At 46.6% G+C, this 17531-nt stretch overlaps 1 protein-coding gene, 1 non-coding gene and 1 pseudogene across 2 annotated transcripts; 1 reads left to right on the forward strand and 2 right to left on the reverse strand.

Moving 5' to 3' along the window:
• Window positions 1-244: 244 nt before the first annotated feature.
• Chst2 (carbohydrate sulfotransferase 2) lies at window positions 245-6589 on the reverse strand. The gene is made up of 2 exons (NM_018763.2): window positions 5896-6589; window positions 245-5792 (listed from the first exon to the last, which is right to left on the reverse strand). Exon 2 carries the CDS (start codon window positions 5608-5610, stop codon window positions 4018-4020), a length of 1593 nt encoding a protein of 530 aa, NP_061233.2. The 5' UTR covers window positions 5611-5792; window positions 5896-6589; the 3' UTR covers window positions 245-4017.
• Window positions 6590-9785: 3196 nt separating this feature from the next.
• Gm8449 (predicted gene 8449) lies at window positions 9786-11074 on the reverse strand (annotated as a pseudogene).
• LOC115487290 lies at window positions 17387-17531 on the forward strand. Its single transcript, XR_003948480.1, has one exon. It is a non-coding gene; the product is annotated as a small nucleolar RNA SNORA48 (small nucleolar RNA).

A 17531-nucleotide genomic window follows, 5' to 3' on the forward strand; every position in this document is an offset into this window, starting at 1 on the left:
ATTCATGTCTTCAGCCTGGGGCGTACTCTCCAAAGAGAACATGAATGTGTGTGTGTGTGTGTGTGTGTGTGTGTGTGTGTGTGTGTGATATGTGTGTTCATGTCTTCATGATAGAGCATTTGTCTGAAATATATTGCATGGGCCTGTGTGTTGGTGAATGGTGGCAGGAGACACAGCATCCTCATCTACTATGACTAGCACATCTCATTTCTCTCTTGTTTCTCCTGAATTCATGTCTAGAGACTGTGTTTCAAAAATGATCTTTATTTAATTGCTCAGTTCCCAGGGAATATTAACTTCATAGCTTCACCCAAATTCACATTCATTTCAAGCCAATAGTAGAATCCAGCCACAACTATACAGTGCATGACAAAAAAAAAAAAAAAAGACTTGGACAGAACTTGTCTCACTCAGCATCCACAGTGGGATGGACTTTCTGACAGTGGCCATTGCTCTGTTTGGCCACAGTCTACACCACGATTCTTCAGTCTATGCATTCACAGTACCCAAAACCATAAACATCATATTGTTTCTTCAAAAATGAACTTTACGGACCATCTCTAGGCACCTGAGCAATTTTGAACCACGGTTATGTCTGGTCCCTGCCCTTCTTCTGTGTTGGTTTAGAAAACTAGCACTGGAAGTTTCATTCCTTATTTTGAAATTTTTTTCCTCCCCACATTAATAAATTCTACATTTCTTTCCAATTCCTTGGTGGGGATTAAAGATCTGTGTCACCTTGGAAACGCTGCAGATGCACCACTGCTTGTTCCACGCATCAACACGGCCTATGGACCACAATCTCACCCAGAAGCATGGCACTTTCTCTGTACAGGTTAACACAATCGTCCTCTCTTTGTCTCTAAACCTTTTCTGTATTTGATAGTTACACATTTCATTCACTTACTTAACAAGTATTTAGCAAGCACTTGTTGTGTGTAGACACTGGAGGACACCAATTTGCTCCTGTCCCTGTACTCAGGGTCAGTGTAAATGCAGCCTTTGATTGCCTCTGAAATTCCTGAAACTCAAGCACCCAGCCTGTGCCCCTGTCTTGGTCCAAACTCTTATTGTTGACTAAATGTACTGCCTACACTTCATTCTCTAAATGGAACTTTCTAATTAGCAAACACATTCCAAAGTCTAAGGGCCAAGCCAGGCGTGCTACCAGTCAGGCAGAACTTACAAACACAATCTGATAGATAAACTGCTCTGAGGACTACTTCCTCCCACTGATGGACATCCTGCCAGGTTAGGAAATGTGAAAGGCTGGCTTTCATACACGCTGCCTCAGAAACGGTCACAGCTCTGTTGCAGTTTGTCATGGCACAGGTCGGCTTGCACCAGGGGCTGACAAGAGCTTGTTAACGCCAAAAATGCCTCCCCCCTTCTCCCAAGCTCTGGCAGCTAAATGTCACGGATATGAGTATCTCAGCCTCTAGTGGGAACAACACCCATCTCACTTTCCTAGAATGCAGTAAGGTACAAATCTCCAGGAGCAACAATTCACCTTTTCAAATTGAGGTGCCCAAGAGTGGCAGAGTGGAAAGAAGGCAGCTTAAAAAAAAAAAAAAAAAAAAAACACACACACACACACAAGGAAAAATACAGACAGAAACTCTGCAAACAGAGGCAGGGAGAGCTGTTGGTGGTAGCTGAGAATTTCCTCTTAGCAGAGGTCACAAATGCTCTGTAAGCCTCAAGGCTCTGTAGAGCATCTAATACGTCTTAAATACAAGATAGAAATACATAATTATATTCTACTGCAATCCAAGTGTGTGGATATATTGGAGAAAAATGAAGTCAACTGCTTAAAAATCTTTTTGCTCAACAAGAAATGAATTTCACTGTGGCTGATAAGAGCTGATTCTAATGCCTTATAAAATTTGTTTTTAAATGGTTATGTTATGCCTAGTCATTGCCTTTTAATGACCCTACCTTAACTTGCTGCTAAGCCTTCTTCATCTTTAGTCACCCAGCATTAATATTTATTTTGTTCATTTAATTTTAAAGTATTCTTAAATTAGAGCTCTTACATAGATTCCCCTGCTGCTGAAGGCACGACCATAAAAACACCATGGAAATCTTGACCAGCATTAGAGTTAGAAAGTCTAGCTCAATACAAGACATGAGCAACAATTTTAGTAAATTAAGAAATAACCGTTCTACTACACCTTTTTTTAAGTGTTTCTTCATCTTGAATTTTACATTGTAATGATAATTAAATTCAAAAACACCTCCTGTTAAAACATTTCCTATATACATATTATTTTTTTAAGAAGTCCTCAGCATTTAACCCACACTTGTTAGCTTTCCTGAATCTTATAATAAATTACATTAAAACAAAGCTGCAAGGATGCTGGACTTGTACCGTGTTTGATATGATATACAATATACAACTATACTGTCTGTTTTTCCTATTTGGGCTTCATAATTTCTTATCGTAACATGACACCATACAGAACACATCAGCACAATATGAGTTCAGGACACAGACATAGGAGTATCATAACCGCTGCTGGGAAGATCAATAGTTTTCTCACTGAAAGTCAGCAAATTTCAAAATCCTACACACTAAGCCGCATCTATTTCCTCTTCCTTGGGATCATTCCAGTATCCAAACGTTCTTAGCTAAAGCCCTACACTGTCTGCAACATGTTCATCGCTTGGCAAATTTGCCTTAAGGAAATAAAGAGAACATCATATCTCCAGGACACCCCAAGTCCCAAGTAAATGAGTTCAAATCCCTGCCCTTTAATATCATTAATTTGGATGGGACAGAGGAGAAAGAAAACCTAGGAGTGTCCCAGTTAAAACGTGTTTGCTTTCATATGCCTCTGATTACTGTGTCATAGACAGAATACACTCCAGACAGACGTTTCTCTTATCCCACTAACAAACAGAAGTTGCTGCTACCACTGCCAAAAGTGATCACCTCGTTTTGAAAACTGTATTCTAGTCATCAGAACTTGTTTAAAAAAAAAAAAATTGTATGCTTTCAAAGTCTTTCAAATTCTCCTTTTTTTTTTTTCCCCCCTGAACCAACATCAGAACAAAACCAGCAGTCTCTGCTTCGAGGTACCCTGTCTCAACTCAATACAGCAGTAATCAAAACCGAATGCCTTCAACTCTCCAGGGCTTGTTCTTCCTTTCTGGACTCAAAGCTGAACAGGAGAGTAGTGTGTGCTCTTTCTTCTCTACCCTGTTTGGTTTTGCCTGTAGATTTGCTCCATTCCTGGGTACCTGGCAGGCAACGCTTTACATGTGAGAAAACAACTCTCGGTTAGTAAGAAGGCAGAGGCTTGTCCCAGCTTAGCAAGTAGATGGCTGGAAATGGAGGGACAGGGTCCACCTGAAGCTACAGAGACAAGTAACACTGGTAAAGCCGGAGTAATGGAATCAAATATAAAAAGACTATTATTTATTATCTTCTTTATTAATACTCACATATAACCTTTGCTGACACAAAAGTCTACTTTGAAGACCTGCCTCCTTGATTTACCAGCCCAGTGGGGGCTTTCTGCTCTGGGGGTCACTTCCCCCTTCTCCACCCACCCCATCCCACATCCAAATTACTCTTACACATTCACAGATACCACGAAAATTTTGTAAACAAGATTTGGGTTACTGGAACTTGATTTATCAACATTCCACTTCAATATGGAAGGGAGGAGGGAAAGAGGGAGGAAGGAGAGAGGGAGAAGAGACAGGGACACAGGGCAATCTGTCAGAACTTTCAAGTCTTGCCTTTTCTGAGGGGTGTGTGTGTGTGTGTGTGTGTGTGTGTGTGTGTGTGTGTGTGTGTGTGTGTGTTTGCACGTGTGAGTTGAGGGCTGTTCCTTGAAATGCACTGACTCAAAACGTTGACAGCAAGTGCCTGTGTGGTTATTTATATTATATATCTATAATAGAATATGTGGGCTTCCTCAGCTTGGGTCTGGGCTGTGTTTGTTTAAACACAACACCATCCTTTTTGTGGGTGTCTCCGGAGAGTGTCAGATCTCTTGGGAACCCTTCTCAAAGCCGGGGCTTCCTGAGCAAGGTCTTGCTGAGGTCTTTGACCTCCTCAGGACTGTTAACCCGCTCATAGCCCAGCACGGCCATGGGCTGGTAGCAAAACTCCTCCACCTGTTTGATCTGCTGGAAGGTGAGCGCGGTCCGCCAGGCATTGGCGGCCTGAGTGGCATTGCGAGCTGACACCACGAAAGGCTTGGAGGAGGAGCCCGAACCACTGGTCATGTTCAGGGCAAACTGCTCCATTTCGGGACTCACCAGCAGCCCCACAAAGTCATATACCCTCCGTAGGGTCTTAACGGGGTCTCCCACCAGATCCTCGTACCTCACCACCAAGTAGTGTCCCTGCAGCCAGTCAGGAGGCTGCAGGGCTGTTTGCAGCGTCTTGGCCATACTGTTGCAGATGACCTCCATTGCACCCAGAGCGTGGTAGTCTGCTGGGCCACCCATACCCTCCTTCTTGGCACCAAGCTTGTGGCCAGCAGCCTCCAGGAAGGGCATGCGGTGGGCTCTTGGATCCCGGCTTCGCACCACCTGTAGGCTTTCCCGGATGAGGCCGTGACGCGAGCGGATGCGGGAGCTGGCAACAGCACGAGGATCACGTACTAGGTGGATGACCTTGAGGTCCAAGGCTGGATCTTTAAGCAGCGGCGCCAACACAGCCACATCGAAGACCCGCACGCCCTTGATAACCAGCGTGCGGTACTTGCGACACTCCTCCTCGAAGCGTGCCAGGCGTTGAGGTGGGCACTTTTTGCACACGCGGTCGTCCACCAGTCCGACGACCTCCTTGCGGTAGGCAGGACAGAGTGGCGAGGAGCATACCACCTTGTTAGTGGCTGCCCCAAAGATGCCCAGAGTGGTGAGGTTGCGCCCCCCACTGCCTGCGGGGCTATACAGCTGGAAAACCGAAAGATCGCAGCGGTAGAGAGCGCTCAGCATGTCCCGCGCTGCCCCCTGCAGGGAAACGGCGTCCCCGGGGTACAGTTTTTGCCACACGTGCCACACAGGCTCATAGAGGAAGAACACCTCAGGGTTCTGGTTGAAGAGCTCACCGAAGAAGGACGAGCCCGAGCGCCACGTGGTGAACACATACACCAACTGCCGCTTGTCCCCTCCACCCCTGGTGCCTCGAGTAGCATTGCCCAGAGAGGCCGCAGCTCCTGCACTCCCAGCCGCGGCTGCGGGAACTGCCCCCACGCCCGCGGCAGGAGGGCGGTACGGGGTGCGGGGGTCCATGCGAGAGTGAGCGCGGGGTGGCGCTGCAGGAGGCGACCCCGGCCGTCCCCAGCCGGCCCCGGCCGCCCCTACCGCGGCACCCAGAGGCCCGTCGGGGTTGCACTGCTGCAGCGGCTCTTTATGCCACTTGTAGTCCAAGAGGTTGAGCATCGTGAGCACCAGTAGCAGTGCATAGCCCGCGCACAGCACCAGCGCCTTCCTGCGAAATACCTTCATCCCGAGCGGGGACGCAGGCCAGCGGCGTCCTGCGCGCCGGGGCCACGGCGGGAGCAGGGCCCGCTGCACGGCGGCAGGCGCGGCCGGCAGCGGCCGGGGAAGCGCACCGGGGGGCAGAGCTCGCGGCGAGCTGCGGCTCATCACAGGCACAGCCGGGGCCGGCGGCGCGGCGGAGGCGGCCCTGCAGCCCAGGAGGGGGACGCTGCAGGCCGGCTGCGGGCGCCGGGACTGGGGCCGCCGATCCGAGGCGGGCGCGGCGGCAGAGGCTGCTGGTCCCCGGCGCCCAGGGCTGGCTCTCCCATGGCAGCGGCTCCGAGAAGGACCTGCGAGGGGAAGCGGAGTGAATGGGTGAGCCCAGTCTCCGGTCCAGATGCCTCCTCCGCCTGAGTAACGCCCACCCTCTAGTCTGCGGGCTCCTCCACTCACCTGGAGCGGAGGGTGCGCCTCGGAGCGTCCCCAGATCCCCGACCGGCGGACTGTCCGGCTAGCACTCTCCTCGGTTTCTCTCCGGTTCTCTTCTGCTAGGGGTCCCCAAGCCTTCGAGGGAGCCGCGAGACTCCGCTGCCCTAGCCCTAGGCAGAGTTTTCCAGCAGCGGGCGCCCTGCACCCCGGGAGGGGAAACTTTCACCGGGCCCGGAGCCCAGCTCTGCGCTCCACCGAGCGCGGCGCGTCCCGGCTCCAGCGACGTCTCCTTAGGTCTCTCGGGACCGCTGCTTCCCTCCAGGCTCTGGGGCACGAAGCAGGCAGGAGGCGACAGTGGGGGGTGGCTTACATACGCCCCAGCTCCAGGCTGTTCTGCTCTCCATCGCTCTCTCTTGGCCTCCACGTAGCGAACCTTCCCATCCCTCCGGCGGCCGCGGATAGGGTGCAGCGCGGCCCCGCAGCGGCGGCTGCTTCTTCCATCACCCGGAGGATGTCCTGGCGGGCGGCTCAGGCGAGCCCCGGCGCTCCGTGGCCGCGGACTGGCCCAGGACTCTGTACACCTAGCTGAAGGCAAAAGAGCGGGACCCCCCACCCCCGCGTCACCAGCGGCTTCTGCCCTACGAGGTCCCGAGGCAGAGGAAGCCCCCGCCGCGGCCGCACTAAAGCGGCGCCCGGGAGGATGCTGCTACCCGACTCCCCCTACGCCGGGCGCCTGCAACGCGCTCGGGCCGGCCTCTGCGCGGCTCCTGCCAGCCCGCTCGGGGTTGGTGCGCGCCGCCGTCTGTCGCCCCGGCTCCTCCCCTTCGCCGTGCTCCCCTCCTCCTCTGCCTGTCCCACACCCGCCCTCCTCGCAGCTCCAGACTCCCGCCGCCACCTCCTTAGGGGCTGGAGATGCGACCCGGTTCAAGGAGGCGCTGCTAGGGCCTCCAGCCGTTAGTAGCAGAACAGAGCTCTAGGTGCGCCCGGGGCGCGGCGCCGGCGCCTGATTCCCAGCTCGCCCGCACAGCCGGAGACTTGGGTTCTCTGTAGCTGCACGACTCGGCTCCCAGGATTCGCTCTGGAGAAGAGTTGGTGATAAAAGTTTGAGCAGAAATACCCCGGACGTACGCTCCTTTCATCCCCAGCGGTCAGCACTGGTGTCCCCTCCTAGGACGCGAGCAGCACCGCCCAACAGCGCTGTGTGCAGCGGGAACCCAGTTCTGAAGCCTTGGCCCTGGTGCTAGCCCATTCCAGCGGGTTTGTGGTTTCTCCCTCAAGGAGGAAGTAATAAATCTTTCTGGGCCCGGGGTCACTGAAGAGGCTTCAGAGTATGCCTCTCCGCAACCTTTCCGAGTGTCCTGGATTTGGACAAGGCCACAAGGTTTCGATGATCCCACCCCCACCTCCTGCCCGGCAGATGTTCTAGGCTTGTGGAGTTTCCACCTCTGCTGACACCCTCTGAGACAGGGCTGCTGGGGGGAGGGGAGGGCGCTTTGTTTAAATTTGTGGTGTGATAGTGAGTCCATTGACTTTAAAGAGGAAGAGATGAGATCAAAGAACTTGATCGCAAAGGAAAACGTTTTTGGACGTTGAAAGTTACTTTTTAGTTTGGTCTGCGTTGGTTTGTATACTTTTCTTTCGCTGATGAGGGAATAAACTTCCATTGTAAAATGGGACAGCTACAGGATGGGTGGAGGTTAGAGGGCACATAGGAAAGATTGTACTCCAGTTTCCACCTAGAAGGGCAGAAAGATGAGTCATTGCGGTCCGGAGGTGAACTACTGATCACTGGGAGACTGATTGCCCCCCGTCTCTCAGAAGCTTTTACAAGTAAAACATAATTACTGCAAAATTATCATAGTCTACCTGGAGCAGCCCACCTCGGCTGATGACCCTCCTAAATTTAAAGCGTTGCCATTGACGACTTTTTTTTTTTTCAGGGTATTGTACAGAATCTTCTGGGTACAGGGATTGTTGAAAAAAAAATGACTTAATTCAATTGTTTTATGGCTTTAACTGGTTTGGTTTTGTTTCAGTTTGGTTTGGGATTTTTGTTTTGTTTTGTTTCAGTTTTTGTTGTTGTTGTTGTTGTTGTGTGGGTTTCATTTCAGGTTTTAAAACTTAAAAAATAGTATGATGTAGGACCAGGGAAATGGCTCCATGGGTAAAGGCACTTGCACCCAAGCCTGAGATCTGAATTTTGAACCCAGGAATCCACATGCTGGAAGGAGAGAAATGATCCTTATGAGTTGTTCTTTGAAATCCATATGTGCTCCCTGACACATAATCCTCCCATCCACATACACACAGGAGGCAAAACCAAGAATGTTAATGGTTTGACTTGGTCCCACTTTCCAGAAAAATCCATGTTATGAGTAAGGTTCAGCTGAAGTATTCCCTTAGAGTTCTAATAAAGTATATGAATAAGACATTTCTAGAGCATATCTTACACAAATTGGGATGGAAGAATGGAGCTCAGGTTTATTTATTTATTTATTTATTTATTCACTGATCGCAGCCACACACCCCTACAATTTTTTAAACACGCGTGTGTATAGGATGTACATGTGACACAGCACTGATATGGACATCAGAGGACAACCTGAAGAAGTTGTCTCTTCCCTGTGTGGATTCTGGAGATAGAGAGAGGTCTGCTGTTTGGTGTAGTGAGCGTCAAGGACCTTCCTGGACTAAGCCATCTCTTAGTCCCATCAAATTTCACATGTAACATTTTTTTTACAGTAACAAAATGAACTTTATTCATCTAGAACTATACTGTGACTGTTTACATACTTCATCTATAGACTTTGAAAGAGCTAGCTAGCTACAATAGGTAATGAAGAATAAAGCAATAAAATAAGCAGTGACCATCAACACCAAATGTAATGAGTTTCCACCTAAGTGTGATACTAACACAGCACATACGTTATATAATTAAGAGAAAAGACCAGAAACTGATTTTGTCGCAATCCAGTTCCAGTGAGAGCCCCTGGAGTTCCAGTGCACGTGTGGGTGGGACATGTGACCTGAATACTTCTCTGCAAATACTATGCAGAAGCCTAACGGCATCCCTCTGCTCCATCAGTTTCCAAACCAATGTCCAATTCCCATTTAATGAATTCAAACTAGCGAATTCAACACAACCATTCCACAAAGAATACATCAGCCCTGTCATTGTGGATTAAGGCATGAAAGCTAAATGTGATATGGACAGATGTAAACATTATTACATGCACATTTCCCTACATGCATATGTTATTACAGAAACACATTTATATTAATTGGAGGCAGATGTGTAATATTCACATTAAAAACTAACATTATGGAAATATATGTTTTATATACATATATATATATATATGAAAATATATGGAAAGGATAACTTTTTTGTTTTGTTTTAAGCTGAGGTAAAGGCAAATTGATCCTTCAAAAAAAAACTTATAAAATAATCTAGCCAGCAAAACTTAATTGTGTAATTGAATAAGTTATTGTCATTACAGGATTTAAGATTATTCTTGTAACTATTTCAGAAGTATAAGAAGGTGTCACAAGGGAGGCACAGGAATGGACTCCATTGTCCAAAAGGAATGAATTGTTGAGCCCAGCAAACAACTGGTAGTCCTCCTAGAATTAATGTATTTCTTAGACAAAACTGATCACCGAAGCTACAGAAAAAAGCATAGCTTCCAAAGTTCAACATTCTAGAAGACTCACAGGACAGTTATGAATATCTGCTCCACCAAATACACATCAGACTAAAAACACACAGGTAGGAACTTAAAGAACCAAGCTCAAGGGTCAGAAGGCACATGAAGGATATGCTCCAGTGAATGACGAACCGAGGCAGACTTGTATACCACATCCTCCATGACTGATTTAAGGCTTAAAGCAACTTTGAAATCATATCTTTAAGTCTTCTTACACAAAACCAAACAATCCTTTCTTAGTGCTTAAAGGGGTTTTTCATTATTATTTAACTCTTTAAAAAGATTTAAAATTCCACAACATAGACTAGAGAAAATTTTCTCGCAGTCTGAGGATTCTGCAAAGCACTACACTGTCTGGTTTCTCTTAAGTGAGAGGACAGGGGAAGGTTACTGTGGGACAGGGCTCACTGAAGAACCGGGCTGCTTTGCTGGCCCTGCTCCTCTTTCTGTGGTAAGTCAGGATTATCCCTGCAATGCTCTCCCTCGCTGTCACTGTCCCATCCTTCTGGCAGGGACTGGTGGTCCTGAGGAGAGCTTTCGCAGGTCTTGTGTGCAGGAACGGCTCCTTTCCGTTGGGGTAAGATTGTAAAAAAAAAAAAAAAAAAAAAAAAACACCTCTTGCCAGTCTCTTGTTTCCAAGAGCTCCAGGATAATTTCAAACACATGGTTAGCTGCCAGGACTTTTCGACTATTCATCTTCACAAAATCTGCAAGAGGGAGCTGTGTGTGTTCGATTCCATAACTGGATGCTTGCTTAAATGCATGTCTCTGGTGATGGTTGTGGTCCACTAGCCCTCCAATCACATAGGCCTTTGACTTATCTAAGTCCTTCAGTACATTAGGTGAGTCCGATGTCAGATAAACCAGGTCTTTTTTTTTTTTTAACAGTTCACTATGGTGCTCTGATTTGATGTGAATATCCTTCCAGTTGACCCATCCTTGGTCGTTCTCATCCATGTTCTTCTTCAGTTGACCTCCATGGCTTGTCAAGTAAGATGGCACTGGATGAGATGCTCGGCAGGTTTCTGCATAACATCATTGAATCTGTTTATGAAGTTTCTTAATATCCTTTAACACCATCAAGTCATCAAAGCTACAGTCAATGATCAGGAGGAGGCTGCTACGAGCAACATCCCTTCAAATATGCTTCCTGTAGTTTCCATCTGAGTTGGACTCCAGGTGGCCGGCGTTCTAATTTCTTCCTCTTGCCTTTTTCTTTTTCCTTGCGCTGTTCCTGTTGCTCTTCCCAATGTTTTTGTTTCATCAGCTTCTTCAGTTGTTGTTTAGAGATTGGCTCTGCCCCTGCATCCACTCTCGATTCTGTCTCTCCTCTTCACCTTCACTTGCACCTAGCTTTTTTTTCCCACATTTGGAGGCTCAACGGATCCTGGCAGCATTTCAGATGACATATGGGGAATGCCTGGGTGCGGTCAGAAAACCTTTCTGAATGGCTCCACGGGTTAGTCCTCCTTCAGAAACTTCAACTCCCAGAGACACCACATGTAACATTCTTAAGTAGTTGCCTCATTCCATCTCCTCTAGGTACAAATGAAGCCTGTAAATGTTGCCAGTAGATGGTAAACGGGTTGCTGTCCATCTCTCCTTTCTGCCCACCTCCAACTACCTCCCTTCCAGTGTTGCTCAAACATACCTCCCCCTCCTTCCACTCTGTCCACCACCAAACCTAAAGCTATATTATTGAATGGGGAAAAAACTGATGGAGGAAATAGGAATAGTGAAAAAAGAATAACACACCTATGGTCTCCATCACCATTCCAAGGGAAAAGCCTCTAAGAGTTTGAGATTAACATCTGGGTTTGTGCTTACCCAGAAAGCACTCAATTGCAGTTATTTGAGGTAAGGAAAAAAACAATTGTTTGCATAGAAACAATTTTGATACAATTGTGTAACGCTTTCCTGGAGTTGGCAAAATAGTGACTCCATTTGTCAGCCGCCTCCACAGAGATGCTCCGCTGTGATGCTCAGCTGGCATAAATTCACAGGTTCTGGCATCCCCACCCTCTCCCTGCTTGCAAATATTTTACCATTTGCAAAGTGTCTTGATTAATTCCAAACTTTGTGACAGCTAATGATATCCAAAAACTAGATGAAGCCTCCCCACCTGCATTTATCCAGGAAGTTCTCTCCTTTCGGTCTAGCAGTGACCCAGATAGATATGTAATAAATCTTGTAGCAATTTCACTCGCAGAGGATCCCACCAGGCCACGGGGCCCGTCGTAAGTTTCAAAGCACTGTTTAGTTCATTATAATTTGATCTCTACAGCCCTTTGAGTAGTCCTGTCTGGTGCCCCTTGCACGGGAAGGAAACTGCTCCTGGGACCCCTGCATTTGTCTCGCTCCTGGACAAAGAAGGGTTCTAATACTCTGTGGGGTAGGAGGCCAGAACCCAGCCTGGGGGAACAGCAAAAAAAAAAAAAAAAAAAAAAAAAAACAGTTTTCTGTCAGAATCTGAGCTGACAAAAGATGTGAGGCTGGACTCAGGGTCTGGTTCCTATCTAGGTCTGTGTGAGAACCCAGGGGGCCAGAAGATCTGTCTCTGGGAAATGCTCTCCCGAGCACTAAAATTCATTCCATCCTTTGTATTTTCAGCAATTTACGAGTTTCCAGTAAAACTGGAGCGTGAACGATTGTTTTTTTAAAAATCATTGGTTTAAGACATCAGTGTCCTCATTAGTCCAAGTGACTCCTTATATGTTTGAGTATGATGTGGATATACATTTATCTACCTATTACATAGACCAAGGACACCGAGGGGTAGCCACTCCTACCAAATTTAACTTAGAGATTTAGGTGAAATGGTCCCATCCCAAGGAGAATGTTAAAGAATGTTTTCCTTTACAATCTCAAAAGGAAGTAGCTTGAATAATCTGGTGATTACTAAGGAACTTGGGCAGTCACTTAAAATGTTCCCACGAGAAAAACAACAGGCTGGGGGGGGGGGGGACTTAAAGAGGGTATTTCCACACTTTCAAGGCCTGGGTAGCTTCTATCTTATACAGACTGTTCCGCACAATAGTAACAGAGAAGATATTCTCCCCGCTCACACTGAGGAGGTAGTAACTGAGAGAAGACAAAGTGTGCCCCCCCCTTGCATAAGAGTGAGGATAAATACATAATTTGTATAAATGTGTAACCAAATTGTGGAGAAGACCCTGTAACAAAGTTAAGTCTATCCCAAGAGTATAGTGTCCACTTGATACATATTAAGTACCCACAGAATATCAGGCGCTGATTAACTTCTGCAGGATACACAGACAAGCCTTTACAGACTAGGAGACATTCAGTGCAGATGCATTTAAATTAGTAAGATTGGTCTAAAGGACAGTACTGTGATGGGACCTGAGAGTAGCTACTTTATACTGGGGAGATGGCCTTTGCGAAGGAGAAGCGACCCTTACGAAGAATAAGGATGCTACACAGGAATCTGAGGGAGTGCAACGTGCATGCTGGTGACAAAGCAAGTACAAACAGTCAGTATAGTTAAAAAGCAACAAGAGAGGGCTGGAGAGATGGCTCAGTGGTTCAGAGCACCGACTGCTCTTCCAGAGATCCTGAGTTCAAATCCCAGCAACCACATGGTGGCTCACAACCATCCGTAATGAGATCTGACGCCCTCTTCTGGAGTGTCTGAAGACCAGCTACAGTGTATTTCCATAGAATAGATAGATAGATAAATCTTTAGGGAAAAAAAAAAAAAAAGGAACAAGAGTGAGTCTGGAAAGACAGTTCAGTAATTAAGAGCACTGGCTGCTCTGCTAGAGAACCCAAGTTCAAGTCCTAGAACACATATGACAGCTCACAACCATCTGTAACTCCAGTTCCATGGTATCTGATGCCCTCTTCTGGCTTCTGTGGATACTGCAAACACATGGTACACAATCATACAGGCAGGCAAACCACCAGTACACATAAAATAAATAAGTCTTTAAAAAGAAGCAGCAAGAACTCCAGTTGGCCCAGAATCCAGTGAAAAGGTCATAGAGACCCCTAATTGGAGTTTGCCTGGCTTGCAACACAGAAATGGTTTCTTTAACCTTGAATTTTAAAATGCAGCCTGTCAAGAAGACTTAAAGGAGCACGGTGGTGGCGCACGCCTTTAATCCCTGCACTTGGGAGGCAGAGGCAGGTGGATTTCTGAGTTCAAGGCCAGCCTGGTCTACAGAGTGAGTTCCAGGACAGCCAGGGCTACACAGAGAAACCCTGTTTCAAAACACCCCCCCACACACACACCAAGAAAAAGAAGACTTAAAGGGCTATAGAATTTGTTTCTCTAAAAACATGGAGCTGATTTCCAAGTGAGTCCCCTCTGGTGTTGTCCTTACTTAAGCTCACTCCTCCCCGTGCCTCACCTGGACATGCTCAACTGAACTGACTCTTTCTCTTTGTAACCAGCTTTCTATCTCCTGGGTCCCCCCTTTGCACTGGAGGGTCGCAACCAAGCGTTAGAGTCCTGTTCGGTTTTGTTTCTGCTCCTTTTCTAATGGACCAGTGGTTCTCAACCTGTAGGTTGTGACTTTTGGAGGATCAAATGACCCTGTCACAGGGGTTATCTAAGACCATCAGAAAACATAGCTATTTACATTATGATTCATAAAAGTAGCAAAGTCACAGTTATGAAGTAGCAACAAAAATAATTTTATGGTTGGGGATCACCACAACATGAGGTATTAAAGGATAACATCATTGGAAAGGTTAATAACCACTAGTGTAGACCCTAGTTCAGTGGCTTCTTAAACATATTTTCTCACGAGTCCTATAGAGGAATTGTAACCCAGCATTGCTATTCTGACAAGGGATCACATCCAAAGATTTGATCAAGCTGGGATGCAGACATACCCTGAATTACAGTACGATCTACCTAGAATACAGACACACCTTTAGTACATATCTTTAATCCCTAACAATGAAGCAGCCATGATTGAAAGTGGTGTCTCATTGAGGGGCAAACAAAATGACAAATCACAGAAAGGTTTGTCAGAATCAGTCAGAGATAGGATATGCCCAATCCACATAAGAACAACACAGAAAAGAGAGGCTACTTAAGGGCAGCAAGAAAGAAGGGGGGAGGTGTGGAGTGTGTGTGTGGCGGAGAGACATTTTACAGAGACAAGTGGGAGAGTTTTACAAAGACAGTAGGCCGAGAGCAAGCTAGACACAGTTGAAGACGGAACAAGCCAGAGAATGAGAAGAAGTTGGAAGATTGGAACAAACTGTCAAAGTCAGTATGAGGCCAAGCAGAGCAATTCAGTCTGAAGTGGAGAGAAGTCGGATTGAATCGTCAGATTGTATGGCGGCTAGAGGCTTCCAGGCCTAGGCCTAGGGGTAGTTAGAACAAAGAAGGAAATGCTCTGGGCTCAGCCCAAGCCATGTGTTCTCACAGCTTATGTCCATCTCTCATCTCATCACTTCATCACAGGAAATAAAAGCGACATTTGCAGACCCCTTTCTGCCTGAGAAAATTTCATATAACCCTAGATGCATAGACATATAAAATAGTGTTCAAGTCAAACATTTACTGATAGTAAACGACAAGGAAATTGCTTTAAAAATAATACTTTGACGCACACAAAGGTAAATTTGCATACCGTGTTTGTTACTGATTGAACTTGGACAAGATTTCTGTCAAAAGCAACTTAAGAAAACGGGATTTACTTCAGCTTACAGTTCAAGGACACAGCAGTTCCTCACTGTAGAGAAGTCATGTGGGCAGGACCCTGGAGTGGCGGATCACATAGATTCCACAGCTGAGAAGCCGAAAGAGGTAAACAGTACTGTTTCTATTCAGTCCAAGATCCCGTCCCATAAAGGTTCCACATTGAGGATGAGTCTTCCTACATCAACCTAATTTGCAAAATCCCTCACAGACACGCTCAGAAGTTAGTTTACATGGTGACTCTAAACCTCATGACGTTGACAGTCAAGGTTACACCACTAGGCATCTGTGGCTGCTCGTCTTTATAGAGCATTAAGTTTTGGCCTACACTTGATACTGCAAGACAGAGCACATCTTTGACATTCTTCAGAGCTGATCAATATTTGCATTTTATGATCATCAATGCTGAGAAGAAACTGCTTCGCCTAAATACATAGAACAAATGGCAGAAACCTGACTGGGATCATTTAGAAACTACTGGAAATCTTGTCCTAATCCCAAGGCAAAATTACTGCACAGTACTTTATGGTCAGCAATCCAAACAAAAAATTTTAATATCAAACATAATCCAATACAAAGGGAAGACTAATTTAATACATGCTGAGGAATGATGGTAGGGAAATGCTGTCTTTGTTTTTCCATAATGACAATATTCTCTTTCTGTAAGAGCAGAAAACTTTGCACATAGCATAAAAATGCTACAATTCATAACATAGGATGGTCTCAAATCCAAGCAAGGTTATTTGAGCCAACATTGGTTGGCACTGCATGATGTGACCACATGCCCGTTGCAGAGTGCAATGCAGAGAAGTCCCCTAACACAACACGGACAAGTGCTTCTTGAAATACTTCAGATTCCAAAGCATTTGAGTCTGAATTCTTTTTAGGTCATCATACATTTAGATACATTTTCCTGTTGCCAAGAGTTTGTCGACCACCACCCCTATACACACACACACACACACACACACACATTCAGTAATGCAACCCACAGTTTAAGAAGCTGAACACTGGGGGGCAGGAGCTAACTAACTGGAATAGGGACTGGCGACACTGGTGCCAACATCCTCTCTAGTCTGCCAGCCACACCCCGGACTAAGGTAGATATCACACTGGGTTCTACACACCCAACTGCCGCTGTCCTTTCCTCTAAGTGAGTGAAACATCCTATAACATCGTCTGGCTTTGGGGGAATCTTCCGTCTGTGTGCTCTCCCAGGGCACAGGCATATGGACTCCTCGATCAGTTAGACGGTCTTTCCATAGACATTTCATTCACTCATCCCTTTCCTCATTCACTCTTCCATCCAATATGTAGAGGGCTTCTACCACATCTCAAGCACTATGAATCTTTAGCAGAGAGACCAAACATGATTGTTTCCTTCTCATCAAACAAGGAAACCCTAGGGCGGTGGTCTGGTGTACTCTCAGAAGGGACTCAGTTTCTGTTAAGCATGGTCTTTGTTTTTCCTTTAGGCTCTGCATGCTCCCTTGAATTATCTCCTCTGTATCCCCTCACTTCCATTACATTCCGGACTCCATGCCTGTCATGGTCAAAATGTTCTAAGTGACCTGCTGTTTGCTGCCTAATAAAAGGTTTGGTTTCAGACAGGTTGTTGTTTCTGTCCCCTTCCCAGCCATCCTTACAGCAGTGTGTCCTCTCTGAGTGCCTCTCCTTATGTTCTGGTGCACTCTGCCCTAGCCCTTCAGTGTTAGAGACATCACCTTTGGTACCTTCCCCTCTGCCTCATTTCTTATCTGCCCCAGCCCTCCGTTCCCTAAGGCCCTAGGATCCAGACCTACCTCGCCTAGCAGCATATTTTCCCGGTAGTGTTTACTTCCCACGTGGAGGAGGACGATGGGGTCACAAAACCTCACCACACATTTCTGCTCTCTGTCCCACAAAACTGTTGAGACCTTTTATTATTTAACTAAAAACTCAATATTTGAAAAAGGAAAAAAAAAAGATAACGAGGATATAAGGTGGTCCCCAAAGACATAAACAGGAAAATCTCAAGAAAGCAAAGACACAGCCCGGGTGCGTTCATCCCATGAAAGCCTGAGTAGTTGCTACAAGTGAGTTGGAAAACTTGGCTCTGAGCTTCCTGAGAGGCACAGTGAAAAGGGAAAGCTTCTTCCCTGCTGGCAATGGGCACAGAGACACCTCGTTGGTGGTGTTGTTCTTGGATCAGTCAGGGGCAGAGCAGATGGCAGTCCTTGTTCATCCTAGCTTAATGCCTGGCTTGATAGCCAACACTATCTTAGGCTTAGGACTCCTTA

The sequence above is a fragment of the Mus musculus genome, chromosome 9 (genome assembly GCF_000001635.26).
Source record: "Mus musculus strain C57BL/6J chromosome 9, GRCm38.p6 C57BL/6J".
Taxonomy (NCBI): domain Eukaryota; kingdom Metazoa; phylum Chordata; class Mammalia; order Rodentia; family Muridae; genus Mus; species Mus musculus.

Coding starts and splice junctions, on each gene's coding strand:
- Chst2 (NM_018763.2), bottom strand. CDS start 5,610: ATGAGCCGCAGCTCGCCGCGAGCTCTGCCCCCCGGTGCGCTTCCCCGG.